Below are 22,632 nucleotides of genomic sequence, written 5' to 3' on the forward strand. Positions count from 1 at the left end.
TCAGTTCACCATCATGAAATAGTTACTGTGTTTTATATGAATCAGAATTTAGAGTATTAAAATAGATGCACATACAGGTCCTTAAAAGGTAAAGGTAAAGGACCCCTGACAGTTAGTTCAGTCGCAGACGACTCTGGGGTTGAAGCACTCATCTTGCTTTACAGGCCGAGGGAGCCGGCATTTGTCTGCAGAGTTTTTGCGGGTCATGTGGCCAGCATGGCTAAGCAGCTTCTGGTGCAACAGAACACTGAAACAAGAGCAGCGCACGGAAACGCTGTTTATCTTCCCACCGGAGTGGTACCTTAGTTATCTACTTGCACTTTTTGCCGTGTTTTCGAACTGCTAGGTTGGCAGTGAGCTGGGATCCGAGCAATGGGAGCTCACCCTGTGGCAGGGATTCGAACCACTGACCTTCTAATTGGCGAGCCCAAGAGGTTCAGTGGTTTAGACCATAGTGCCACCCATGTCCCAACAGGTCCTTATACATATGTAACGTTTCAGTTTCCCAGATCCACTTCCAATTTTCTACAGCTGTTGCCTGCGGTATTATAAAAATGTAGTGCTTTCACTACAAAACAATCAGTTTTTAAAAAGTTGTTTACATGGGGCTTGGTTTTCATAATACACGGGTCTCTGTAAGCTGACATAAAAACATTAGCACACTACAACCATAGTGTCTGAAGGCAAGGGAGAAAGTAGCACTAAATCTTGAGTCACCAATGTGGCAGCTGGGGGAGGCGGGTCCCATTACTCTCCCAGACAGTCTCCTTGTTACCCACAAAGACCTGCTGCCCTTTCTAATTTTATTAATACTTTTTTAAAAAATAAGGTATTTGGGGCTTTTATGTTATTTGGGTGGCTTGCCTTTTTGTGTCTGTCTTTCATTTGGGATGTGAATGTGTGTTCTGCCCGTTAGGGATGGGGTTCTAAGCATCGCTAGTTTTCTTCCTCTGTGAAATAGCTATTTTGTGGTGCTCATGACAGTTTTGATTGCCAAAAGGCTGGGGACCTCTGGACTAGCTATTCCAAACATGCAATTTTCGCAAGGAGAGAGAATGAGAGTAGTGGTTTTGCTTCATATGGATAGGGCACCATGGATGCTGGCAATTTTTCAAAACCAGTCTCCTCATCTAGACTTCGAGGATTTGGAACCCAAGCTTCTAGCAACTATTACATATACCTTTCTTTTATGGTACTTATGTAACATTCACTAAAGAGCAATCCTACCAACCTTGGATTCAGAATGGAAGGTTGATCGATGTTCCATCCGCTTCCACTATCTCCAGTGATCCTTGTCACTTGTTTGGTCAGTTTATTTGAGATCTCTTCACATTTGTTCATTAGCTGTAACACGACAGCTCTCTCTCTTAGTAATATTTTGCAGTTCCATATAATATCTTCTGACAACCCATTGGTCTTGCACATTTTTGTGAACTATGAGAGATCATTGGGGGGGGGAAGTGTGTGGAAAGGCATTACTTCAACATAAAGACAGCAAAATCAATCTGAGCCTGAAAAAACCCAAATGTTATTTGGTGCCCCAGATTACTCAATTATTCATCCAAAATACCATGATATTCATTAATTAAAATTGCAATGGTAGGCATACATCTAAAAGCTTCTGAAGATTTACTTATGGGTAAACACATTTTTATTACTTTGATATTTTCCCCCCAGCAACCCTCCCTACATAGAAAGAGTTCCTTCTGAGTAGGCAAAGGCAATGTGAAGATGGAAAACTCAGCTGCCAGCTTAAAAATGCTTGAGATTGAGACAAAGGAAAAACAGGTAACGTTGAGGTCAGAAGGGTGGTGGTTGGGTGATTGTCAGATCGCCTTTGCCTTCATAAAAAACCCCAAACTGGAATAGCACGTTATCTCCATTTTCTTGCCCACACAAAATATGAATACTCAGAGTAGAACCACTTAAATTAGGGGACCTCGTAACTTAATTTCAATGGGTATACTCCAAGTAAAACTTAGTTGTACACCGCTCATTGTGTATACAATCAGAAATTTGTTTATGCATTTTAGGGTGAACTATCTCACATCAAGAAGCACAAAAATATGGGGTTGCATTGATCCAGGCTTTCCATATCAGAGTTCCACTCACAGGCCACTTCTGTCAGAGGAAGGACTAGGAGTCCTTCTCTTTCTCTATTTCTGCAGCTCATTAAAAAGCTGTTCCAAGGACAGTGTAGCTGTTGGGGGGCTGCAAGAGAAAAAGTTGCCTCCTCCCCCTCTTTCTCTTGCAGGTGCATCCATTGTTTCGGAGTTATCTTCTGTTCATGGAATGCCATACAGTGGTACTTCGGGTTAAGAACTTAATTCGTTCTGGAGGTCTGTCCTTAACCTGAAACTGTTCTTAACCTGAGGTACCACTTTAGCTAATGGGGCCTCCTGCTGCTACCGCTGTACGAATTCTGTTCTCATCCTGAAGTAAAGTTCTTCACCTGACGTACTATTTCTGGGTTAGCGGAGTCTGTAACCTGAAGCGTCTGTAACCTGAAGCATCTATAACCCGAGGTACCACTGTATCTGACTCCAACCCATTCAATTTTTCAACAGCAATATAATTTTAGTGATCACATTTAGAACATTGTAAGAAAACTGAAAATCCATGTTTCAACAGCAGAGGGCAACACAGAGCTAAAGATAAGCTGGACTACATTGAAATTGCTGTACTATGCTTTTTTTTTAAAAAAAAAGTGTGTATGCTTTTATTTATTGTGCCTGGCTGAACTCCAAATGAGAGATGAAGGTTCTTTATCCACAAAAAACCTTTCAAAACAATCTCTCAATTACAAGAAACAGAATTAATGTGCTACTGAAAGTATAACGGGTTATGATTTTTGCACCTACTCATATATTTTGAAATATAGCATTAGATACTTTAAACAAATCAGCTTCTGTTCTTTCTAGCGTATCTTGATTTCAGTGAGGCTTTTGACAAAATCCCTCTTTTGTGGAGAAGCTGGTAAAATGTGGGCTGGGTGAGGTAACTGTTAGGTGGATTTGTAGCTGGTTGACTGACTGAACCCAGAGTTCACTTATGGTTCCTCATGATTCTGGAAAAAAGTGACAAGTGGGGTACTGCAGGGTTCTGTTCTTCTTCAACGTCTATATAAATGATTTGGCTGAAGGAACTGAGGGGATGCTCATTTAATTTGCAGCCGATACCAAACTGGGAAGGGTAGCTAATGCAACAGAAGACAGAATAAGGATTCAAGATTACTTTAACAGATTGGAGGACTGGGCCCAAACTATCAGAATGAATTTCAATAGGGAAAATGAATGGTTCTACACTTAGGCAGGAAGAACCAGCTGCACAAATATAATATGGGGAACTGGGTTTGCCAGTAGTGCATGTGAAAATGATCTAAGGGTCTTAGTAGACCACAAACTTGATACGAGTCAACAGTATGATGCAGAAGCAACACAAAGTTAACGCAAAGTTAACTATTCTAGGCTGCATCTAAGAAGTCTAGTCTTTGAATCAAGCCTTCCAAGTATTTGTAGATGGCCTCTACTGATCAGCTGAAGGCTGTGCCACCAGTTTGCAATGTGGGTTGTTGCGGCATAAGACAGACATGAGTAGTTATGGCCTTCATGTTCCTGCATCTCCCTTGCATGAGGGAGGCCCTTTCAGTGTCAAGATAATCAACATGGACAATACTTGTCACAGATCTGGCTACAGTTCTAAGACTGCCTCTAGCAGCAGAGAACCACCTTCCATACTTGTTTAAACAGGGAAGTGATTTAACTTCCCTGTTAAATGAATGAAAAACAAGCTAATATTTTCCTAATCCCAAAGCTATAATAGCCTTTTGTCGGGCTCACTATTGCAAACGAGTACAATACAGCATCTTAATCTCATGCATAATGTGTAAAATGAAAAGGTATTTTTGTTTTATTTTGCTTTGCTAGGATTGCTTCACAACCATGGCTTGCTTATAAAGCCCATTCAAAGCATTCTGAAAAACCACCATGAGCTAAAAAGGAACTCCTCTAATGTTTCCTTTGTACTAAAAAAGCATGACATAGTCTACACTTGTGGCAGAATGAGGTGGTAGAACACCCAAATCCTTGAATGACCAACTCTCTCTGCATTAGCCTACAGCAGGCTGCCTCAAACTCGGCCCTCCAGATGTTTTTGGCCTACAACTGCCATGATCCCTAGCTAGAAGGACCAGTCGGAATTGTAGTCTCAAAACATCTGGAGGGCTGAGTTTGAGGAAGCCTGCCTACAGGTACTCTTCATGGGGGGCCCTTCTCATTGCTCCACCATTAGGACAAATACATTTTCTATGTTGGCACCCTGACAGTGGAATATCCTCCTGCAGATGCATAATGGCACTGACATTTCTGTTCTTTTGGCACATTGGTTTGCCCAGGCGCTTTTTTTGGGGGGGGGGAGGTTGCGTCCAAAGAAGTTGCTTCATTTGTACTTCTTCTCTCTCCCTCACTTCCCCTCACATTTGTTGTGTTGTTTTCTTCAACCACCACAAGCAGATTTGCAAGGGAAGGTATGGGGACATGTGGGGGAAAACCCCTGTACTAGGAGAATGGCTTTGTTATATAAACCCCATTATTTTGGTGTTTTTGGAAGCTGTGTTGAATTTGCTTTACTTGTACAGTTGTTTTACTGTACAGTGGTACCTCGGGTTAAGAAATTAATTCATTCTGGAGGTCCATTCTTAACCTGAAACTGTTCTTAACCTGAAGCACCACTTTAGCTAATGGGGCCTCCCGCTGCCGCCTGATTTCTGTTCTCATCCTGAAGCAAAGTTCTTAACCTGAGGTACTATTTCTGGGTTAGCGGAGTCTGTAACCTGAAGCATCTGTAACCTGATGTACCACTATACTGTAACCAACCCCAGCATGCATGATGAAGGGTGGCTAAAAGTTTTCTTATAAAAATAAATGAGATAGATTGAGCCAGATGGGAGAAGAATATTAAAGAGTGATACATATCAAGAACTCCAAGCAAGCAAGCAAGCAAGCATACAGTACAGCAGTCTTAAATTTCTGACTAATCTATTTGCCACTAATTTCCATTAGAAAGGAACACCTCGTTTGAAAAGTGCATTTCTGTACATTTAGGGTAGCTTGATTTGGCTGTTGTGGTGAAGTCTTTTTGAAAGTAAGTTTAAACATCAACAGAATACTTTGGAATTTAAACAACACTGAACTACCAGGAGTAGAAAAGTGTGTTTGTTAGTTCGTTTGTTTGTTTAAAAAACCCCACAAAGTTATTTTAAACAGGAGATTAAAAATTCTATTAATTATTCTAAATGCCTAAAGCTCAGGTTGGCATAAAGATAAAACTTATAATCTTTAAATAATGCACCTCAAGTGAAACCATCTGCTATAAAAACCACCCATTTTGTTTCATGTCAGATTGTTAACATCTGTTTCCAAGTTACAACAAGAAGAACCTTCAGCTGTTTTCCAACTTGAGCCTCATGAACAATATGATCAGCAGTTTATGCAAAAGCTGCTCAAGTTTGTCCATTTGATAAGTACAACTGCAATCTGGATACCGTTCAGCATTTTAAAGTCCCACTACCAAAGGACCAAGAAAACCTCTGCAGGGACCTATGGGGCAGTACTGGACAAGATGATCCAACTTGGTTTAGGTCTGTTTCATATGTCTATAGTTAAGTGCAGAGGTTGTCTGCAGCAGTCTTATTAGAGTAATGTTATAAACAAAAACAAAAAAAGGCAGCTGGTCCCTGGCGGGTCCCCCTGCCAGCTTAGCCTTCTGAGGTCTGGGGCAAATGTACCTGGCTGCCTCCACCCACCCACCCCCTGCACAGATCTGTTGCCCTGTCTGAATGCCACTGGTTCTTCCAAGGTTTCTCTCTTATTATTATTCAACTGAAGATGTAAGATAATTCAGCTTGGGGACCTTCTGCATGCAATGCATCTACTGCCAAGCTGCAGCGCCGCACCCCCCAACCTATAGCTAGCTTGAGCTCAGTACTTCCCAAAGCTTGTGTATGTCTCTGAAGTCTTTGAATCAAGCCCTCAATTTATCCAAGTTCTATTCTTTCCAATGAGATCTGCAAAACTAAGGTCTCTGTATACACATTTCATTTTAACCTGTGATTGCCGGATTGTTACGGAGAACTGGCTCTTGCATGAATATTGTCTAACAGAAAAGGTTTCACATTTACCATCAGGTGTTGGGGGGGGGAGTTACAATATAGACACTAGTTTCACAGACTTCATGCTTTCTCCCCCCCCCCCCGAAGAGTAAAATAAGCTACACATAATTATAAATAGTTCAGATGAGGTCCCCACTACTCTGTAATAAGCACTAATACCCTTTCACAAATTTTAGACACGTCTTCCTTATACAAGAGTATAAGCAGGCAAAATGACCTGCACACAAAGGTGTTCTTCCTCAGGAGAGAACCCCTTCTGTTGGAGGAAAAAATTTGGATACAACCCAACATATTTACCGTATTTTTTCGTGTATAAGACACCCTCATGTATAAGACACTCCCTATTTTTGGGGACTCCAAATTCAGAAAACACCCCCTCAGTACTACCCGTGTATAAGACGAGCCCCAATTTGATTTTACACACAGATTAAAGAAGCCTCATCTAAATTTATAGTTTCTACAAATTAAGGTATTTCAAACTATAAAGGAAGCATGCAAAATTTAAAAACATGGACTTAAAATGGAAACTCTAAAATAAAATTAAAGACTTCTAACATGTGCCTTTTGGATGCAGACTAAAACTGTTTGAACAAAAAAAAATATTCCCAGTAGCACCTTAGAGACCAACTAAGTTTGTTCTTGGTATGAGTTTTCGTGTGCATGCACACTTCTTCAGATACACTGAGACAGAAGTCACCAAACCCTGTTTGGTTACCTTCAGCAAAATAAAGCTAGAATTAAACATGTTTCAAGACAGCATTACTACTTAGTAGCAAAAACATTTGGCCTGCTGCACAGTCGGCCTTAAGCACATTTAAAAATCTACTCCTTCAAACTTTCAAGATCTCCAATTTGCTGCATTTTATTAAACCTGTGGGCATGTAGTAACAGCAACTATGCAGCTCTCCGGGTGCTGACAAAGAGCTCTTATGAAAGGGATTGTTTAATACAAACAGGCCCACACAGCTTAATTGTATGGAACTATTTCAGAGGATGGCAGCCCTTTAGCAATTACTTTTGCAAAGAATCTGTCTCGGCGAAGCTCGACATGTTTCAGAACAGACAGATGTTCTGTTCAAAGTCAAAGGCTTCAGGCAAAACGGTCTCCAAAGCAGCATTTCAGTAAAGCTGCACTTCTGTGAATTTGCGTACACTCTTTAAAATATAAAAGTTTGAAAACTTGACCAAGTCATCTTAGGAACTAATGATGAAATGCACCATTATTTTAAAAGACCACTATTATATATGCTGCGCGCAGCATATATAATAGTGGTCTTTTAAAATAAAAACAAAACAAAACTGAACATATACATAAAAATGCAATTCCCATTAACTCCCCCTCACCTGAGAATACTACTTTAAAAAATACAGTCGGTACAACACCTAACTGTCAAAAGGGCCCATTTATTACTATTTCTCTAAAACCACATCAAACAGAAATCACAAAGTTAAAAATACTGTAATTCCACAACTTTTCTTCTGAATTATTAGCATTTTCAAACACAAAATCAGACTGCTCTGGCTAGAGGCTATTCACTTTCCTGGAACATACATAGCTCGAAGCACACAATTACAGAAAACATTTGAAAAATAAATAGTCCAATGACTGGGACACCGTACCAAGTACTCACCATTAGCTAGGTTTTATTCTTTCCATTCCTATGTTAAGGTTTTCTGACATTGCTTTTGAAAACTGTAAGCTATAGCACTCCATAAAATGGCCACATTGCTCAGCTAATAAAACCAGTGTTAAAAAGACAGAGCATAAAGATTTAAAAGATCCAGAAAAATCATCAAAGGAACCGTTTTTTCAGTGAAGCTTAAAATATCCATCCTGGCATCTTCAATCATGGAGCAACCCTGGAAGTTGGCTGCTGATTCTCTGAAGTAGTTGCAGCAAAAATTCTGCCACATTCTTGCCTTCTGCATGGTTTCTCGGCTGCAGCAGATCAGAACAGGCTAGCAAACAACAGCTTCCCAAATGAAAGCTCTAAATTCTTCTTCTACAGTGAAATGAACCAAGTTTCGGTGCTCAAGAGTGAGTGACAGTGTTGCCAGCCAATCAGCTTGGGTTTTTCAGGAAAATCACCCCTTAATTCATTCAAAATTAGGTCATCTGACACTATTTGAAATGCTATTGGCTTAGAATGAGCATAGTGTTTTAGCCTAATCAGGAAAAGGCCACCCATCTATGTCTTTTTGGATTTAAGGCATCCTTGACTATATTACCTGCTGTATATATATTTTTTAAAAGAATGAATGCAGACTTACCAGAGCTTCCCAACTATTAAAGGGACGGAGCTCTATTATCTTCTGAGCCTTTTTCTGAGAGCACTGGGGGATCAAAGTGAGTTCACCCAGGGAAGCATCTTGCAGGAAACTAAGAATTTTAGCTTTGTAACCATCCTCCATCACATCATCACTACCGCCGTAGTCCTCATCAAGGGAGCTGCCAGCTTCCGAAGCAGACTCGTAATCCAAATCTTGAACGTCCCTTTTAGTACTCCAGATTTTTTTCTTTTTATCTTTCTTTCTGAAGCCGTTTTCAGTTTGTGTGGAGGATTTCTCTTTGAGCTTCACATTAGTGTCATTCTGGCGATAATGGCTGTTATTAACGGAGACCCCCTTTCCATTTGAAACTTCACTTTTGGAGGGGTATTGGGTATCTGTATATGCATTAAAAAACAACAACACAGAGAACTTACAAGTAGACAGTAATGATTGGGGGAGGGGGAGCTGCACAGAACCAGTGCCTACTTTATGGAATAAGCTTCCATTTCCTTACTCAAAAACATTTTATCCAATATTTGGCACTATTCCCATGACTGCATTGTGCCGCTCTGATATCTGACAATCATAACAGAACATTGCACAATTCTATTTAAAAGCTTAAATATTATTGTTAGTATCACATACAGGTGGAGTAACAGACATTTTCTTCTCAAGCTCTAAATAAATATTAACTGGTTAAATCAGGACATTAAACAGCCATTGCTTTTCACTAATGTCTTGCAGAAAAGGACATCTGTTGACAGTTTTAAGCGTGAAGTGTTATTTTGTACCCAAATCTGTTTGTAATGTAATGACAACACATTCAGCAACAGTAAAACATGCCTGTGTTGCTTATTTAAAACACCTTTTGCAATGCTGTACTTTTAAAGACATCTTAGTCATGAAACATTTTCAGTATGTCAAATTCAGTTCTTTTGGAAATAAGGTAACTTAGGCTGAAATCCTAGCCCCACTGAATTAAATAGGACTTACTTCTGAGCAGGCATGGCTTGACCTGTCATGTAACTAAATATCTTGCTACTTTCTAATATTTCATAGTTGTAAGAAATATTGTTTAAAGGAGTTTAATAATTCAATTATATTAGAAGAATTCACTGTAAAACAGTAAATAGTTCCATAATAAAAGGGATTTGTATTTTAGCCTTGTTAGGGAAGTTAGTTTAGTTATTTCATCTATTATTACAGTATGAGTGTACATTAAAGACTTTTAATAGAAGTAAATGGAATGCAAGTAGCAGTACATTGTTATATTTAACAACAACAGAAGTTGAAAAGGGTATTTTTCAGACAGCTTACCACCTCTTACGCTATCCCTAGAGAGGCTTATCTTTTCGTTCTTCTAGACTTTTTAATTACAAAGGCTACATTTATCTGGTTCTTTTAGACTCTTGAACCAAATTATCTTTTTGACAGTTTTAAATAGTTTTAGCTGCTATGTCTAAGCTGGTTCTCTAGGTTTCCCCCCTTTAATTTGTATAAATTATAATTGTTTTTACTGTTTAAACTGTGGGCTGCTTTTTTATTTCTAATAGGTCTATAAACCACCCTAGGAAAATGTTATATGGATGGCTTACAAATATAACGAGCACATACATTCCTAAATAAAAGTTGGTAATGTGTATTTGTGGAACACCCACCATGGAGTCACAGCAATTAATTCAGTTCACACAAAACTTAAAATAAAAGTTAAAGGAGTCTGTTTGCAGATGCAATAATAGGTAATGTAGTGTGTTCTAATGTAGCAAGGTCAGGATCCCAAAAATGATGAGCTATAGGAAGCTTTTCGACTTGTACTTCTCAAAGAGCTTTTAAAAATGACAGGACTTTGTGTCATTGTGTGTTTGTGGGGATGACGGAAAGTAAGGTGTGTAAGTATGCTGCTCAAGTGAAAAAATCTACTAGGCTGCTACAAGTTCCTGTGTTCACACAAGCAAGTATTTGGATCCTGGCCTCAGCTTTTAAATGTGCTCATCATTTTATGAGGTACCTTAAATATTATGCCTCTATTTAATGAAGTGTTAGTAATGCAATTTTTTAAAAGAGAAGCAAGCAGAGCACCAGCAGTAACATGTGAGAACTTGAGGGGGCATTGTACATCACTGTTCATCACAGGACCTTCCTAAGTCACCTGCTCCTGGGATAAGCCAGCAGTTTCAAATTGTTCAAGTGCTTAGGAGGAGGGACGCCCCATGCCCACAAAAAATATCTGGTACTACCCATTTCTGTTTGTTATATAGCACACTTCCCATGGCTACTGCAGAAATGCAGCAGCTGAAGCAGCCACAGCAGCTGCGGTAACAATTAGGGTCCAGGATACTGGGATTTTACATAGTTTAACCAGCCAGTGACAAGCAGAAAGGCAGGAAATATTTTAAAATAAATGAATTTTTTCCAGTATTTCTCTTGTTATTTGCAATTATCTTCCAGACACCTATAATCAAGATGCTCAAGCCTAGTCTCTTTCCCAAACACTTTCTCAGTTGGTACATAAATTTACTATTTTAAGCGCATTACTATAAACCAAAATCATACACTTTACTTATATAAAACGTGATCCGATTTACAACAGTGCTGAGCCATGAGAAAATCACTGTGGTTCCCAAAACCGTCCTAGGGGAACTTTGGGAACTACCTCTAACACAGGGCAGGGAGGAGAGACATGCATGAAAGCACTTGCACATGTATATAAGGTCTCGGCCTAGGCTTGGAATGCAAACACATTAAATTTGGAAGCATCACTTGGGCTTGGATCCCAAGGTCCTCTAGCTCAAGCAGAAGGTACCCTTGCCCACACAAGCCTTCCTGCACAGCTTCCCATGCCTAAAACATATAACACCGGTCCTGAAAGACCTACATTGGCTCCCAGTACGTTTCTGAGCACAATTCAAAGTGTTGGTACTTAACCTTTAATGCCCTAAATGGCCTCAGCCCAATATACCTGAAGGAGTGTCTCCACCCCCATCATTCAGCCCGGACACTGAGGTCCAGCTCCAAGAGCCTTCTGGCGGTTCCCTCACTGCGAGAAATGAGGTTACAGGGAACCAGGCAAAGGGCCTTCTCAGTAGTGGCACCCGCCCTGTGGAATGCCCTCCCATCAGATGTTAAGGAAATAAACAACTATCCAACTTGAAGACACCTGAAGGCAGCCCTGTTTAGGGAAGTTTTTAATGTTTGATGTTTTATTGTATTTTAAATATTTTGTTGTAAGCCGCCAAGAGTGGCTGAGGAAACCCAGCCAGATGGGCAGGGTATAAATACATTATTATTATTATTAGTAGTAGTAGTAGTAGTAGTAGTACTGGAGTCTGAAGGGGAGGGAAGGAAAACCCCATTGTGTAAATGGAGCAGAAGTCAATAAGCAGAGGTCATTATGAAATCACTGTACTATTTTTGAAGATGCCCCCAAAACTAAAATAATCAACTTTGAACACAAAATCAGACCCAAAAAAACCTCTTTCAACTGGTAACAGCAAAGCATATTCTAGAACAAACAACAAATTGCAGTTATTTTTATTGTTGCTGCTTTTCTAGCAATTTGATCTGCTGATGGTGTTGTTTTATTTTAAAAAGTCAAGCAGAGAATATGTTGGTAGAACCAAAAGGCTGGGAAGAAGCTGGTGGCAGCAGCAGCAGTATAAGCCAGCTCTCTAGCAGGGATATGAAAGTCTACTTAAATGGCATCAGCGATCACCAACAAGACTGACTTGAAAGTTCAGGAAACAGTACATCTGAATGTCAGAAGTAGTGCTTAGTAACAATCAAGCAAGGGAGGATGTGAAAAATGTTGCATCCTTCTTGGCAGTGCAGTATGGCAGTCTCTATTAAGTATTCTCCAAAGAATTAGACAGGTTCCTTCCATCAGTTTACAATCTAAAATATTTTAATTGTAATAGCAGCAGTACATTGACATTAATGCAGGATGAAGGTGGCTAGCTGAAATATGCAGAATGCTTACACTGCAGCTCCACTCTTAGGGACAAAGGCTGCTGCCTGATAGTAAGTCAGACCACTGGTCTATCTAGCTCAGTACAGTCTACACTGGCTGGCAGCAGCCCTCCAGAGTTTTAGACAGGAATCTTTTCTATTCCCTACCTGAAGATGCCAGGAATTGAACCTGGGACCTTCTATATGAAAAGCATGTATGCTGCCATTGAGCTGTGACCCTTCCCAATCTTAGATCCCTAGTTGGGGAGGAAAACATGAAGAAAAGGAAAGAAACAGAAAGAATGGCAGGGACAGAGAGCAATGCTGCTAAGTTGCTTCTGCTCATATCATTTTGGGCTCTTCGTTGCATAGCAGAACCTCCGTCACTAAAGCCTCCCCTGAAGTCATTTGTGCGAAGTCAGAGAACATTTCAGAGTGTTGTTTGACATGAGTGAGAGACCGCAAGCAGGAACAGCAATTTCTGGTCTGTCTAGGACAGGCACCCCCAAACTCAGCCCTCCAGGTGTTTTTGAGACTACAACTCCCATCATCCCTAGCTAACAGGACCAGTGGTCAGGGATGATGGGAATTGTAGTCCCAAAAGATCTGGAGGGCTGAGTGTGGGGGTGCCTGGTCTAGGAAGACCTTAGGCGTGCAACCACAAGGCTCTCACCAAATGGTAAGAGATGGCAGGATTGAAAATACATTGCAATAGTTCTGCCCACAATGGCTCCACAGTTGTCACTCAAGCCTTACATTGCTTAGAGTTCCTCAACTTTTACTCCATCACAGAATCATTGATAGTAAAAGCTATATTCTTAAATCAGCATCTGACATGGTCAGTTTTTACAATTAAAAATATTTCACATATTACTTACAACAGGACATGTAACTCTTGGGATGGATAAACCCTATATGGGTGTGTTTATATATATATATCTATAAAAACGGAAATACTCTTTACCCCTCATGATCTTCCATGAATACTTTTAAAGATTCAAAGCTTCCTGAAATATCCAGTGTGTTCCCGAAGTACATCTCTCAGCTCCTATTTAAGAAAAAGTCAGCAGAAATCCTATGTAGTCACAGAATTAACAGCCTATGAATATCAATGTATCATCACATCTAGACAAACAGCTATGCAGATTAAAACAAGAAGGCCACCAAGGAACCTTCTCATTACAGCAACTATGAGAACATACAATATACATTGCAGCTACTACTGCCCAGTACAAAATTGCTCCTTACCATTACCTTTTATCCAATAATTAAAGCTGAAAGTACTCCAGATAAAAAATTAGCAAAAGTACACTAGCTCCAATTCAAGAATGCCTCTCGTTATTTCTTTACAACACTATCTTCTACTGTAATATAACTGCCTATTCTAGTTCATAATGTGGACTGACTGCTGAATCTATTCCTAGATTGCTCAATTATTACACATACTATTATATATACTACAATAAAGCCATTCTCCAAGTGTCTATCCTTATGTAGCCAATATGGACACCATTCATGTAGAAGACGGTTTCAGCAGGCTTGGGGTAATCCCAATGTTGGCAGAGGTACGAAAGACTTTAGAAAAGCTTAAAGCAGTGATAGCCAACTTGGCCCTCCAGCTGTTTTGGGACTACAGCTCCCATCATCCCTAGCTAACAGGGACCAGTGGTCAGGGATGATGGGGGTTGTAGTCCCAAAACAGCTGGAGGGCCAAGTTCGGCCATCACTGGCTTAAAGGGAGGGTTGATGAGCACTGAGTATCTGAAGGGAGGGAGGATAGTTGAAAACTAGGATGGGGAGAATGGAACAGAGTATCCTAAAAAAAAGTACATGGCTGGCTGACTGGCAGGCACTTTGATGTGATCAAGTCACTTAATCTCTTTTACCACCAATTCCAAATTCCTATGCAAAGGAAGAGAGCTAATAACAGTAACTAGAACATGGACTAATTTTTGTATGAGGGTTATATACAACACATTTTTGGCTGAATGTAACATACCTCTTTATCCAAGCTGGGAAATTCTTTGTGCAGTTTGCTTACTAGTTTTTTCTCGCTTATTCCCACTGAGTCTCAGGACTCTGCAACTACAGTTCAGAAAAGATTCATTTATTTTAGACTTATCCTACGCCACTAACTAGACAACACACTTGGCCCACTGAATGAAAAGGTAACTTGAAGGAACCACAATTGTGTGGTCGATGGGTGAGGAACCTGAGGCCTGGGGGCCCAATGCAGCCCCCTGCAAGCCTTCCTATCTGTCCTTCACAACTCTGCCCCAACCTCACCCCTAGGCCACACGCCTGACTACTCCTGCTTCACACCCTCCTTCAAGTGTTTGCGTGGTTGGAAATGTCCTTCAAATCTGATAATGCCTTTTACTTGCCTGGGTAGAGAATAGAGAAAAGTGTGTGAGTGTTTGTAGGACATTGCCTACTGTACAAATGTTAAAAATTCACACTTGTTGCACTACTCACTTTTCCTCAATTACCTGGATGTGCCCCTGGCAGGCTGCCCATAAGTAACATGGTCTTCAGACTGAAAAAAGGTTCCCTATCCCTGGTGTAGCAGATACAGCCAAACCTCCAGATTCATCAGCTGCACTTATTGCAGCCAGATATAGATTAATGTCTTCACCAAGATTTTTTTCAGCACACTTAAGGTTTGAAAACTTCATCGTGTATTTAGAAAGAAAGCGGTCAGGGGCCAAACAAAATGTCTTAGAGGGTTGGAGCTGCCCAAACGTCTGTGATTTCCCGCGTGAACTAACTCGGACATATGGCTACCAGTCATGCATTAAATACAGACAATTCAGTGTATGAAGAGATATGATTAGGAGAATGTTTAATTTCCAATGCTCTAGCACTCATCTCACAAATAATTAGCTCAGGAACTGAGCACTCATGGAAATCTTGACAAGGTGTTTACTCAATGAGTGCTAATTTGGGGTCTTTTATGTAAAGGAAGATACAACCAGCTACTTACAGGATCAAGCCTTTTCTTTTTTGTATTTTGGTCATCTTCATCTTCAGTACCATCGTTGGCACTTTCCTTAAGTTTCCTTTTGCGAGAGCTGCCTTTTGAAATTAAAAAAAGGATTTTTTAAAAATCAGCAACTTCTGCAGTCCATTATCAAAGCCCTTGTGTTGCTTAGCAATTAATCTAAATGCCCTTTAATCAAAAGCTAACCTGCTTTTCACTTCAAATTAACCAAACAGTAAAAAAAAAAAAAACAGTAGAAATTTATTGTATACTGCCATTTTTGTTATGAGTTGGTGGTTCATAAGAAATAAATAATAAACACACACACACACACACAAACCAATTGAGAGAAAAAATATTAGCAGATGTTCAGAAATTCCTCCTCTTTTAAAACTGCTCAGAATCAAAGGAACCATGCCCTTATGTTCAGGCATGTTTCTTCATGTCTATTATTTTATATACAGGATGACTAGCCGAAATGTTTTTCACAAAAGTTTGCTGTTAAAAGAGATATACATTTGAGAGGCTATAAAAGATGTAAAATTTCAGTTTTCTAAAAAAATTAAAATTGGATGGAAGGGGAAGCCAAGGGGCAAAAAGAAAAAGAAAGAAGGAAGGAAGGAAGGAAGGAAAGAAATGTCATTTTGGGACATGCAAGAGATGTACAGTTGAAATAACTTGTACCCAAAATCCAAGACCATACTATGTAGTTAATTCTTACTTCTGAGTTAATATGTGCAAGAGTGTGTTGCAAGTCCCCTTAACTTCAGTAGAACTGACTTCCACAGACGATACCAACTTATCTATATGCTGTCACAAATGAGATCACCACTGCTTTGCCAATACCTAGCATTCAAACTGATCCTGATAATTGAAGCAAATGGGAGTACACAAAATGGAACTCAACCAATATTCATGTGAACATATGCAAAATTAGGCATAGAAATGCTTTGTAGATGGAATTATATCTGAATTTAGGAATCAGCAATGAAGGGATGTAGACAGGTCCCGAAAGATCCATATGGGCACCAGTGCTTTGCAACTTGATTATAAATAATCTAGGGTTAAGGGTAACCAGTTGGGCATCCATATTTGCAGATGATATCAAATTATTTACAGAGTTTAAAACAAAAAGGAATTGCATAGCATTTTCTGTGCCAGCCAATGCTAAAGCGCTAGGTTAAAATTGCTTGGAAACTATTAACAGAAAGTACTTCTTACCTTCCTCATTCAACTTCAAGCCAGCAGCTATAGCTTCATCCATTGTAGCAGTTGATGCTATCAGCTAGAGAGAGGGGACAACAAAGTCAACAAACAAAATTAGAGGAATTTCAATTATATTCTGAAGAATTTACAGTGAATTCCTATGCATGGTTTTTTAAAGTTCTTCTGTATTCAAATTCTCCTCCCTCCAAAAAAAAAAAAAAATGAATTCTGCAATCCATACAATTTATGCAAATTGGGAAAACTTGCTACTGATAAAGGGAGAGGAGTTATGCAATACACTGCAGTCCACTGGAAATCTTAATTCATCTGCCTTCTGAGCTGTTAGGAGACATTGCCCACATTATTTCAACTGTATCCTCACTGTCACAGTGGCACAAAAACTTGTTTAAGAGGGAAAGCAGAGATTCTCAGGAAGCTGCTACAGTCTGCGTGCCCACCCTACAATTCTTTCACTGCCACTATTTAGTGATATATGCTGCTATGAATTTCAAAGAGCTTTCCATGGATCACCTCAGCAAGCCTTTAAGATTCTACTTAAATAACATTTACTTAAGCTATTCTTTTATGGATTACATTTCTAATCATTTCATGTGCTATGGGGGGCATCACACTTTATAGGACAAAATGGCAAGAGTATACATATTAAAATGAATGAACTCATGAAAGGTAGATAGTATAAGAGACTAAGTTCTCAGGCTACTATATATAGAACAGCTGCCTATCCAAGATCACCTACTCTGTTCATGGCAAATGCAAGATTTGAAAACGGAACTCCCTGAGTCAGTGTGTGAGAGAATGAGTAAGAAGGTGAGAGTGAGTAGCTTACTTCCAAGTGTACACTAACACTGCTTTAAGACTAAATATTGTAATTCATTTTCACAATATTTTATGACTGGTGCTCCTTTTCAAATTAGCTAACAATTCAAAAGTATATACTGTACTTGTAATAACTGTTGGTCACTTTTTTGTGGAAAGAGTTCCTTTAGTGTTTGGAGTTTGCAATAGTTCAGATCCTCCTCCTCTTCCTCATCTTCTTCATCTTCCTTAAACAGATTTTGATGGCTTGCCTCATCCTCTTCACTATCTGAAGGCTCTGAGCTGTCGTGTATGGTAAAATATTTACACCATTTTAGTCAAGCACCATAGTATTGCATTTTCTATAAATATATAAACTGGAGTAGCACTTGTAGGAATAACAGCAATTTATTATGTCATAGGATTTCATGGACACATCTGATTAAGTGAACTGTAATCTCTGAATGGTTATACCATCTTAAAACTGATCTTTAATGTGCACAACACTCTTCATTGTTTTTTTACTGCAAAAAGACTGACAGGGCTACTCCTTTGGAATGTAACTTTTTAAACCAACAGCCCTGTCAAGAAACTTGGGAAAGCAAGCAATTAGCTCTAGCCTTATCATAAAATCTTACCCAACATAGGAGCTGTTTATAGGCTAAGTTTCTGTCTAGGGAATTTATCTGCATTCCTCTCTGGAGTATTTTGCTGCAGCAAATGCAACATTTTCTGTGTAAGAAGGCGAAACCTTATTTTCTAAGATTATGCCCTTCTGGTGTCAAAGTAGCTTTCAAGAAAATTGTCAGAGTTACCCCATGCAACATTATCCATCCCTAAACATTCTGAGTTGCATCTAAGAAATCTCAAAAATATTGTCAAAACTAATTTACCTATATTCTACATTGGTCTGTGCCAATGTTTCTGTATTTCAACCCTACTGGATTTTAAGGTTACATCTATTCAAGAGAGTGTGTGGATAGCTTATAAGATTTCAGAGGTACACAGCGAAGCTCTTAAAAATCACATAAGTTGTACAGCACAGTTGCTACAAGAATTCCTAGACAATATGTATATGCATATGTCACACACACACAAGTGGTTGTGGAGGAATATCCAATGTGGTATGCGGGGGTTCTTTGCTGGAGCCTCCCGTGTGCAGGACGAGGTCAACTGCACACGGGATACCAGTTGCTGGGGATCTGTGGCCAGCGTCTCACGTGCGTCCTTGCACGGGCGCCGGCCAAGCCTGTGAACGGAACGGCCAGTAATTCCGGAGCTTAACTCACACCGCGCCGTTGTCCGCCAGGCTGAATCTGAAGGGTGCGTGAGTAGTTCGGATAAAAAGGTGCCTCGTAGATGTACCTGCAAGTACTTGCGACCTCCTAAGTTGTTCCCTTAAGTAACGTACCTAAACAAAAGGTGGCCAAGACTACGGCCAAGCAAGAGCACTAATAAACTACAAAAAATTAAATTAAGACGAAATAAAGACAGACAACCATTGTTTCTTTTGATGGCTTTGGCTGACCCGCATGGGCTATTGCTTCTCTCTATGCCTCGACTATTCTTAAGACTATCTAAGCTACCGGTATCTAGTCCTGTACCGCCAATTCTTCCGCAATCTATAAGCTAACTAAACCTTTACCGCCAATTCTTCCGCAAGCTAACCTCTCTACCTCCTGCACGTGCTTCCAACCCAACCAACCCGTTCCCAAAACCCAGCTACCTGAACGACTGATTAATCCTGACTATCCGCCCAAAACAGGGAGCCGCAGCCTTTTATTGACAACGGACAAGCAACGTCATGATCAATACTTTTACCAATCAGAACACTGTTGCTGCCCTTGAAAAGCGTGGGAAGCAGATTAACTGACCATTAACAAGTTTAAACCTTTGGAGCCAAAAAGTCTAAGCGGAGGGATCTCAGTGGCAAGACGCCTACTGAGTCCTGCTTTCACTTTCGTTTTTACTCGGATGTATACGTTAAATAGTGCACATAATTGACATTACATAAACATAAACGATCGTGGGTGCAAGGACACCCACGGAGTGTATTCCCACAGTGGTATAGACCAGATGTTGTTATAGACTATAATTCCCATCATCCCTGACCAAGTTTGGCCAGGGCTAATGGAAACTGGGGGATCAACAGCATCACAATGGCTACCCTGCATAGACTGAAAAGACTCTGATCAACAAAAGAGATAATTATGTGGGCTGGAAGCACCTAGTGCTTCCATAAGTGGCTTCCACTTAATGGCCATAAGTGACTGGCTATTTATAAAGATTAGGTTAGTTCCTTTGTTCTGAACAAGCTAGGAAGGCTTAGGTATTGACTCAGAAGTTCATTTTCTCTATCTCATGAGCACAGCAAATACTTTACAGCAGTCACTCAAATACACTTGAGCAGTAACAGAATTATTAACACAGAGAAATAAGGCCTTATCGAATACCATCTAGTTTACACACTCAGCTAGGAAGTTGATTTTGAACCGCAACACCTGACCACAGGGGAATGAAGCAGCCCTTTTCAAGAGGTGTTAAATACTTGTTAATTTGCCTTAGAGTTGCCTTGGGGAAAGGAATTAAATGCATTAATTACAAGAGATAAAAAGTAGTTTCAAAACTCCATTCATTTATTTGAAAACTTAACTCATAATACATTATCTTCCAAATCTTTTTATAAAACTGAATACCTGAGGGCATGTTAAAATGCTCATCTAATTATCAAGTTGTTGTCATTTATAATATATTTTTCCTGAAGATGTTGTGTAATTAAAGATCATAAAAAATAATTAAACAAAGCTCTATGGAAACAATAAAAATGCTCCATGTATCATATAAAAAGTATTTTTTGAGAATTTATTTAATGATACTAAGAATTATTTTTCATAGTTAAAAACAATAGATGCATTTAAAATTCAGATTGTATATTTTGTTGCTTCTTTGGCTTGTAAACTGCCTTGTGTATAGCAATATAGAAAGGCCGTATACAAATTAAACATGTGATGAAATGAAACCTATTCAGGAGCTCTCATGGAGTTAATGATAACAAGCTTTATTGTTTTTTATAACCCCCCCCCAAATATTTGCTTGTAAGAAAGTAGTAATCAGAAATATAGTCTTAATATCAATTTATGAGTATCAATAAGGGAATGTATATGTATAAATAAGCAGGCATTACTAAGACTTACATAATAATCACATCCTTCCTGGGAGCAGCAAATTGCTTTATACGGGAGTATTTTGGTGCCACTTCCTCTTCTTCACTTTCTGATGACAATTCAATAACATCTTTCTGAGACTTAAAAAAAGATGATTGTGTTGTCCTTTTTGCTTCAGGGGTTTCTGGAACACTGGAATCATCTGTCAAAGCATTTTAAAGGATAAAAAAGACACATGTTACAGAAAAAACAAGAGTACAAGTCTTACTATGACTGAGGTTTCATCAGAAGTGGCCACATTGATTACACCAAATTACTGTAATTAGAAATGTGCTGGGGGGGGGGGTAGTCTAAACATTATGTAACTTAAGGTAATGAGTTTTTAAATTACTCTACTGCCTTGAAAACCTGTGTGTTAAAGGTGGTATAGTTGGGTGGTTAATTGAAGATCTGTTTCAAGTTGTGGCATCCTTAAAACTCAGCTTACTTTCTAACACGCCTCCAAACTCAATGGCTGCTGAGAAAAGTGTGAACACACATGGGCTAAAATCACAGCCTTATGTAGGCTCAGAACTACAGTGTGGCCTGTGCAGGTCTTCTGGCATCAAATGGAAAGAAGGGGCTTCTGTGTTCTGCTACACTCTTGCTTGAAACAGCTGACAGCCCTAAAAGCAGGTAGGGGCAAAAGTGAAAAGATTATGGTTCCATCCATGGTTCCCTTTCAGGGCTGAAGCATTCTGACCCTGGAGGCATGAAGGCAAAATGAGAAAGACAGCAGCGTACACAGGAGAACAGCAGCTGCAAAATGGGATTGCTGTCTGACAGAAGTTTACGGGAAATAAATTTAAAATAATCTGAAAGTGCTTGAGAGGTGTTTGATGGAAACTTCAATAAATCTTGAGCTTTTATAACCCCGAGCAAGTGACTGACACTGGAAACTACTGCACACAATAAACTTTGAAAGTGGGTGCTGTGGCATGCCCCCCACCGCCGTAGTAAAACTGTACTGCCATATGGTAACAGGATCTTAGAACTAGATATATTTATTGGATTAGGGGGGTGACACCCCCTCCCCGAAAAAATATCAAGAAATAACTTGCAACTTAGCAGCAGATTTTGAATTAGAAAAATGCAGCTTACACACCTGCTCTGTTTAAAAGTAAAACCAGGATACCACAGTAATCAAACCACACCACCACATGCTCCCCCACACCAATATTTAATGTTTCATATGACCATCACCAAGCCTAATTAGAGACATATTAAACTCATCAGGGTCAAGTAACAGTCAGCTATTGTACTGATTCAGGATAGAGAATAGGGAATAGAGCTGCACAAGACAGCACAAGGGGTGAAGCAAACATTCTAGCACCTTGCTCTTAATCCCAAAGCCATAGCTATCTTTGCATGTCCATATATTGTTATTGGCTTCATCTGCCCACAGTACAGAGACAAACTTTCCATTGCTCTTATCACAACTGACATTCTGATTTCTACTTAGCTTGTTTGCTTTAAATTCAGGGATATTATGGCACTTAGACTATAAATGAAATGCCATGGAAGTATTGGTCCATCTAGCCTAGAATAATTGGTTGAGAGTATTGCGCCCTCTGTCTGGCAGCAGCTTTCCAAGGACCGAGACAGAAGTATTTCCAGCCCCAAGACCCGAAATCTGAGGTGAAGATGTGGCAACTGGAGCTCAAGACCTTCTACATTCATAAGAGTTTGCTTTATCACTGAGCTATACTGCTTTATCACTGAGACACAGAGTCCACAGACTAAATTTAGTGTGAACATTCCAAATTAAGCGGCCCTGTTAATTACAGTCAAGGATCATTTCAGACTGAGGTTCCATTTCCAGCCCTCATGCCTGTCAGCAGAGCACGCATAAGAACGCCCTGCCTCGTTATGCCATGCCACACCCTTTTAGCGATGTGTTTAGTGACATTTTTGGGTCACTTCCAGGTTTGGTTGCATGTTATTCCGACACACATGAATCGGTTGTTACCTGTAGTGTCCCTAACAAATTATTTTTAAGAAGTGGGATATGAATGTCTGAATAAAAATTAAAATCTTCAAGT

At 39.7% G+C, this 22,632-nt stretch overlaps 1 protein-coding gene across 1 annotated transcript in view; it reads right to left on the reverse strand.

Moving 5' to 3' along the window:
• Nucleotides 1-22,632, reverse strand: part of SMARCAD1 (SWI/SNF-related, matrix-associated actin-dependent regulator of chromatin, subfamily a, containing DEAD/H box 1) — a 76,334-nt gene that overhangs the window by 45,475 nt on the left and 8,227 nt on the right. Inside the window, 10 exon segments of the mRNA XM_033160552.1 lie at nt 1,232-1,434; nt 8,441-8,837; nt 13,353-13,391; nt 13,393-13,433; nt 14,385-14,441; nt 14,444-14,470; nt 15,369-15,460; nt 16,587-16,650; nt 17,534-17,690; nt 20,582-20,753. Coding sequence (XP_033016443.1) covers nt 1,232-1,434; nt 8,441-8,837; nt 13,353-13,391; nt 13,393-13,433; nt 14,385-14,441; nt 14,444-14,470; nt 15,369-15,460; nt 16,587-16,650; nt 17,534-17,690; nt 20,582-20,753 — 1,249 coding nt within the window.

The sequence above is a fragment of the Lacerta agilis genome, chromosome 9 (assembly GCF_009819535.1).
Source record: "Lacerta agilis isolate rLacAgi1 chromosome 9, rLacAgi1.pri, whole genome shotgun sequence".
NCBI lineage: Eukaryota > Metazoa > Chordata > Lepidosauria > Squamata > Lacertidae > Lacerta > Lacerta agilis.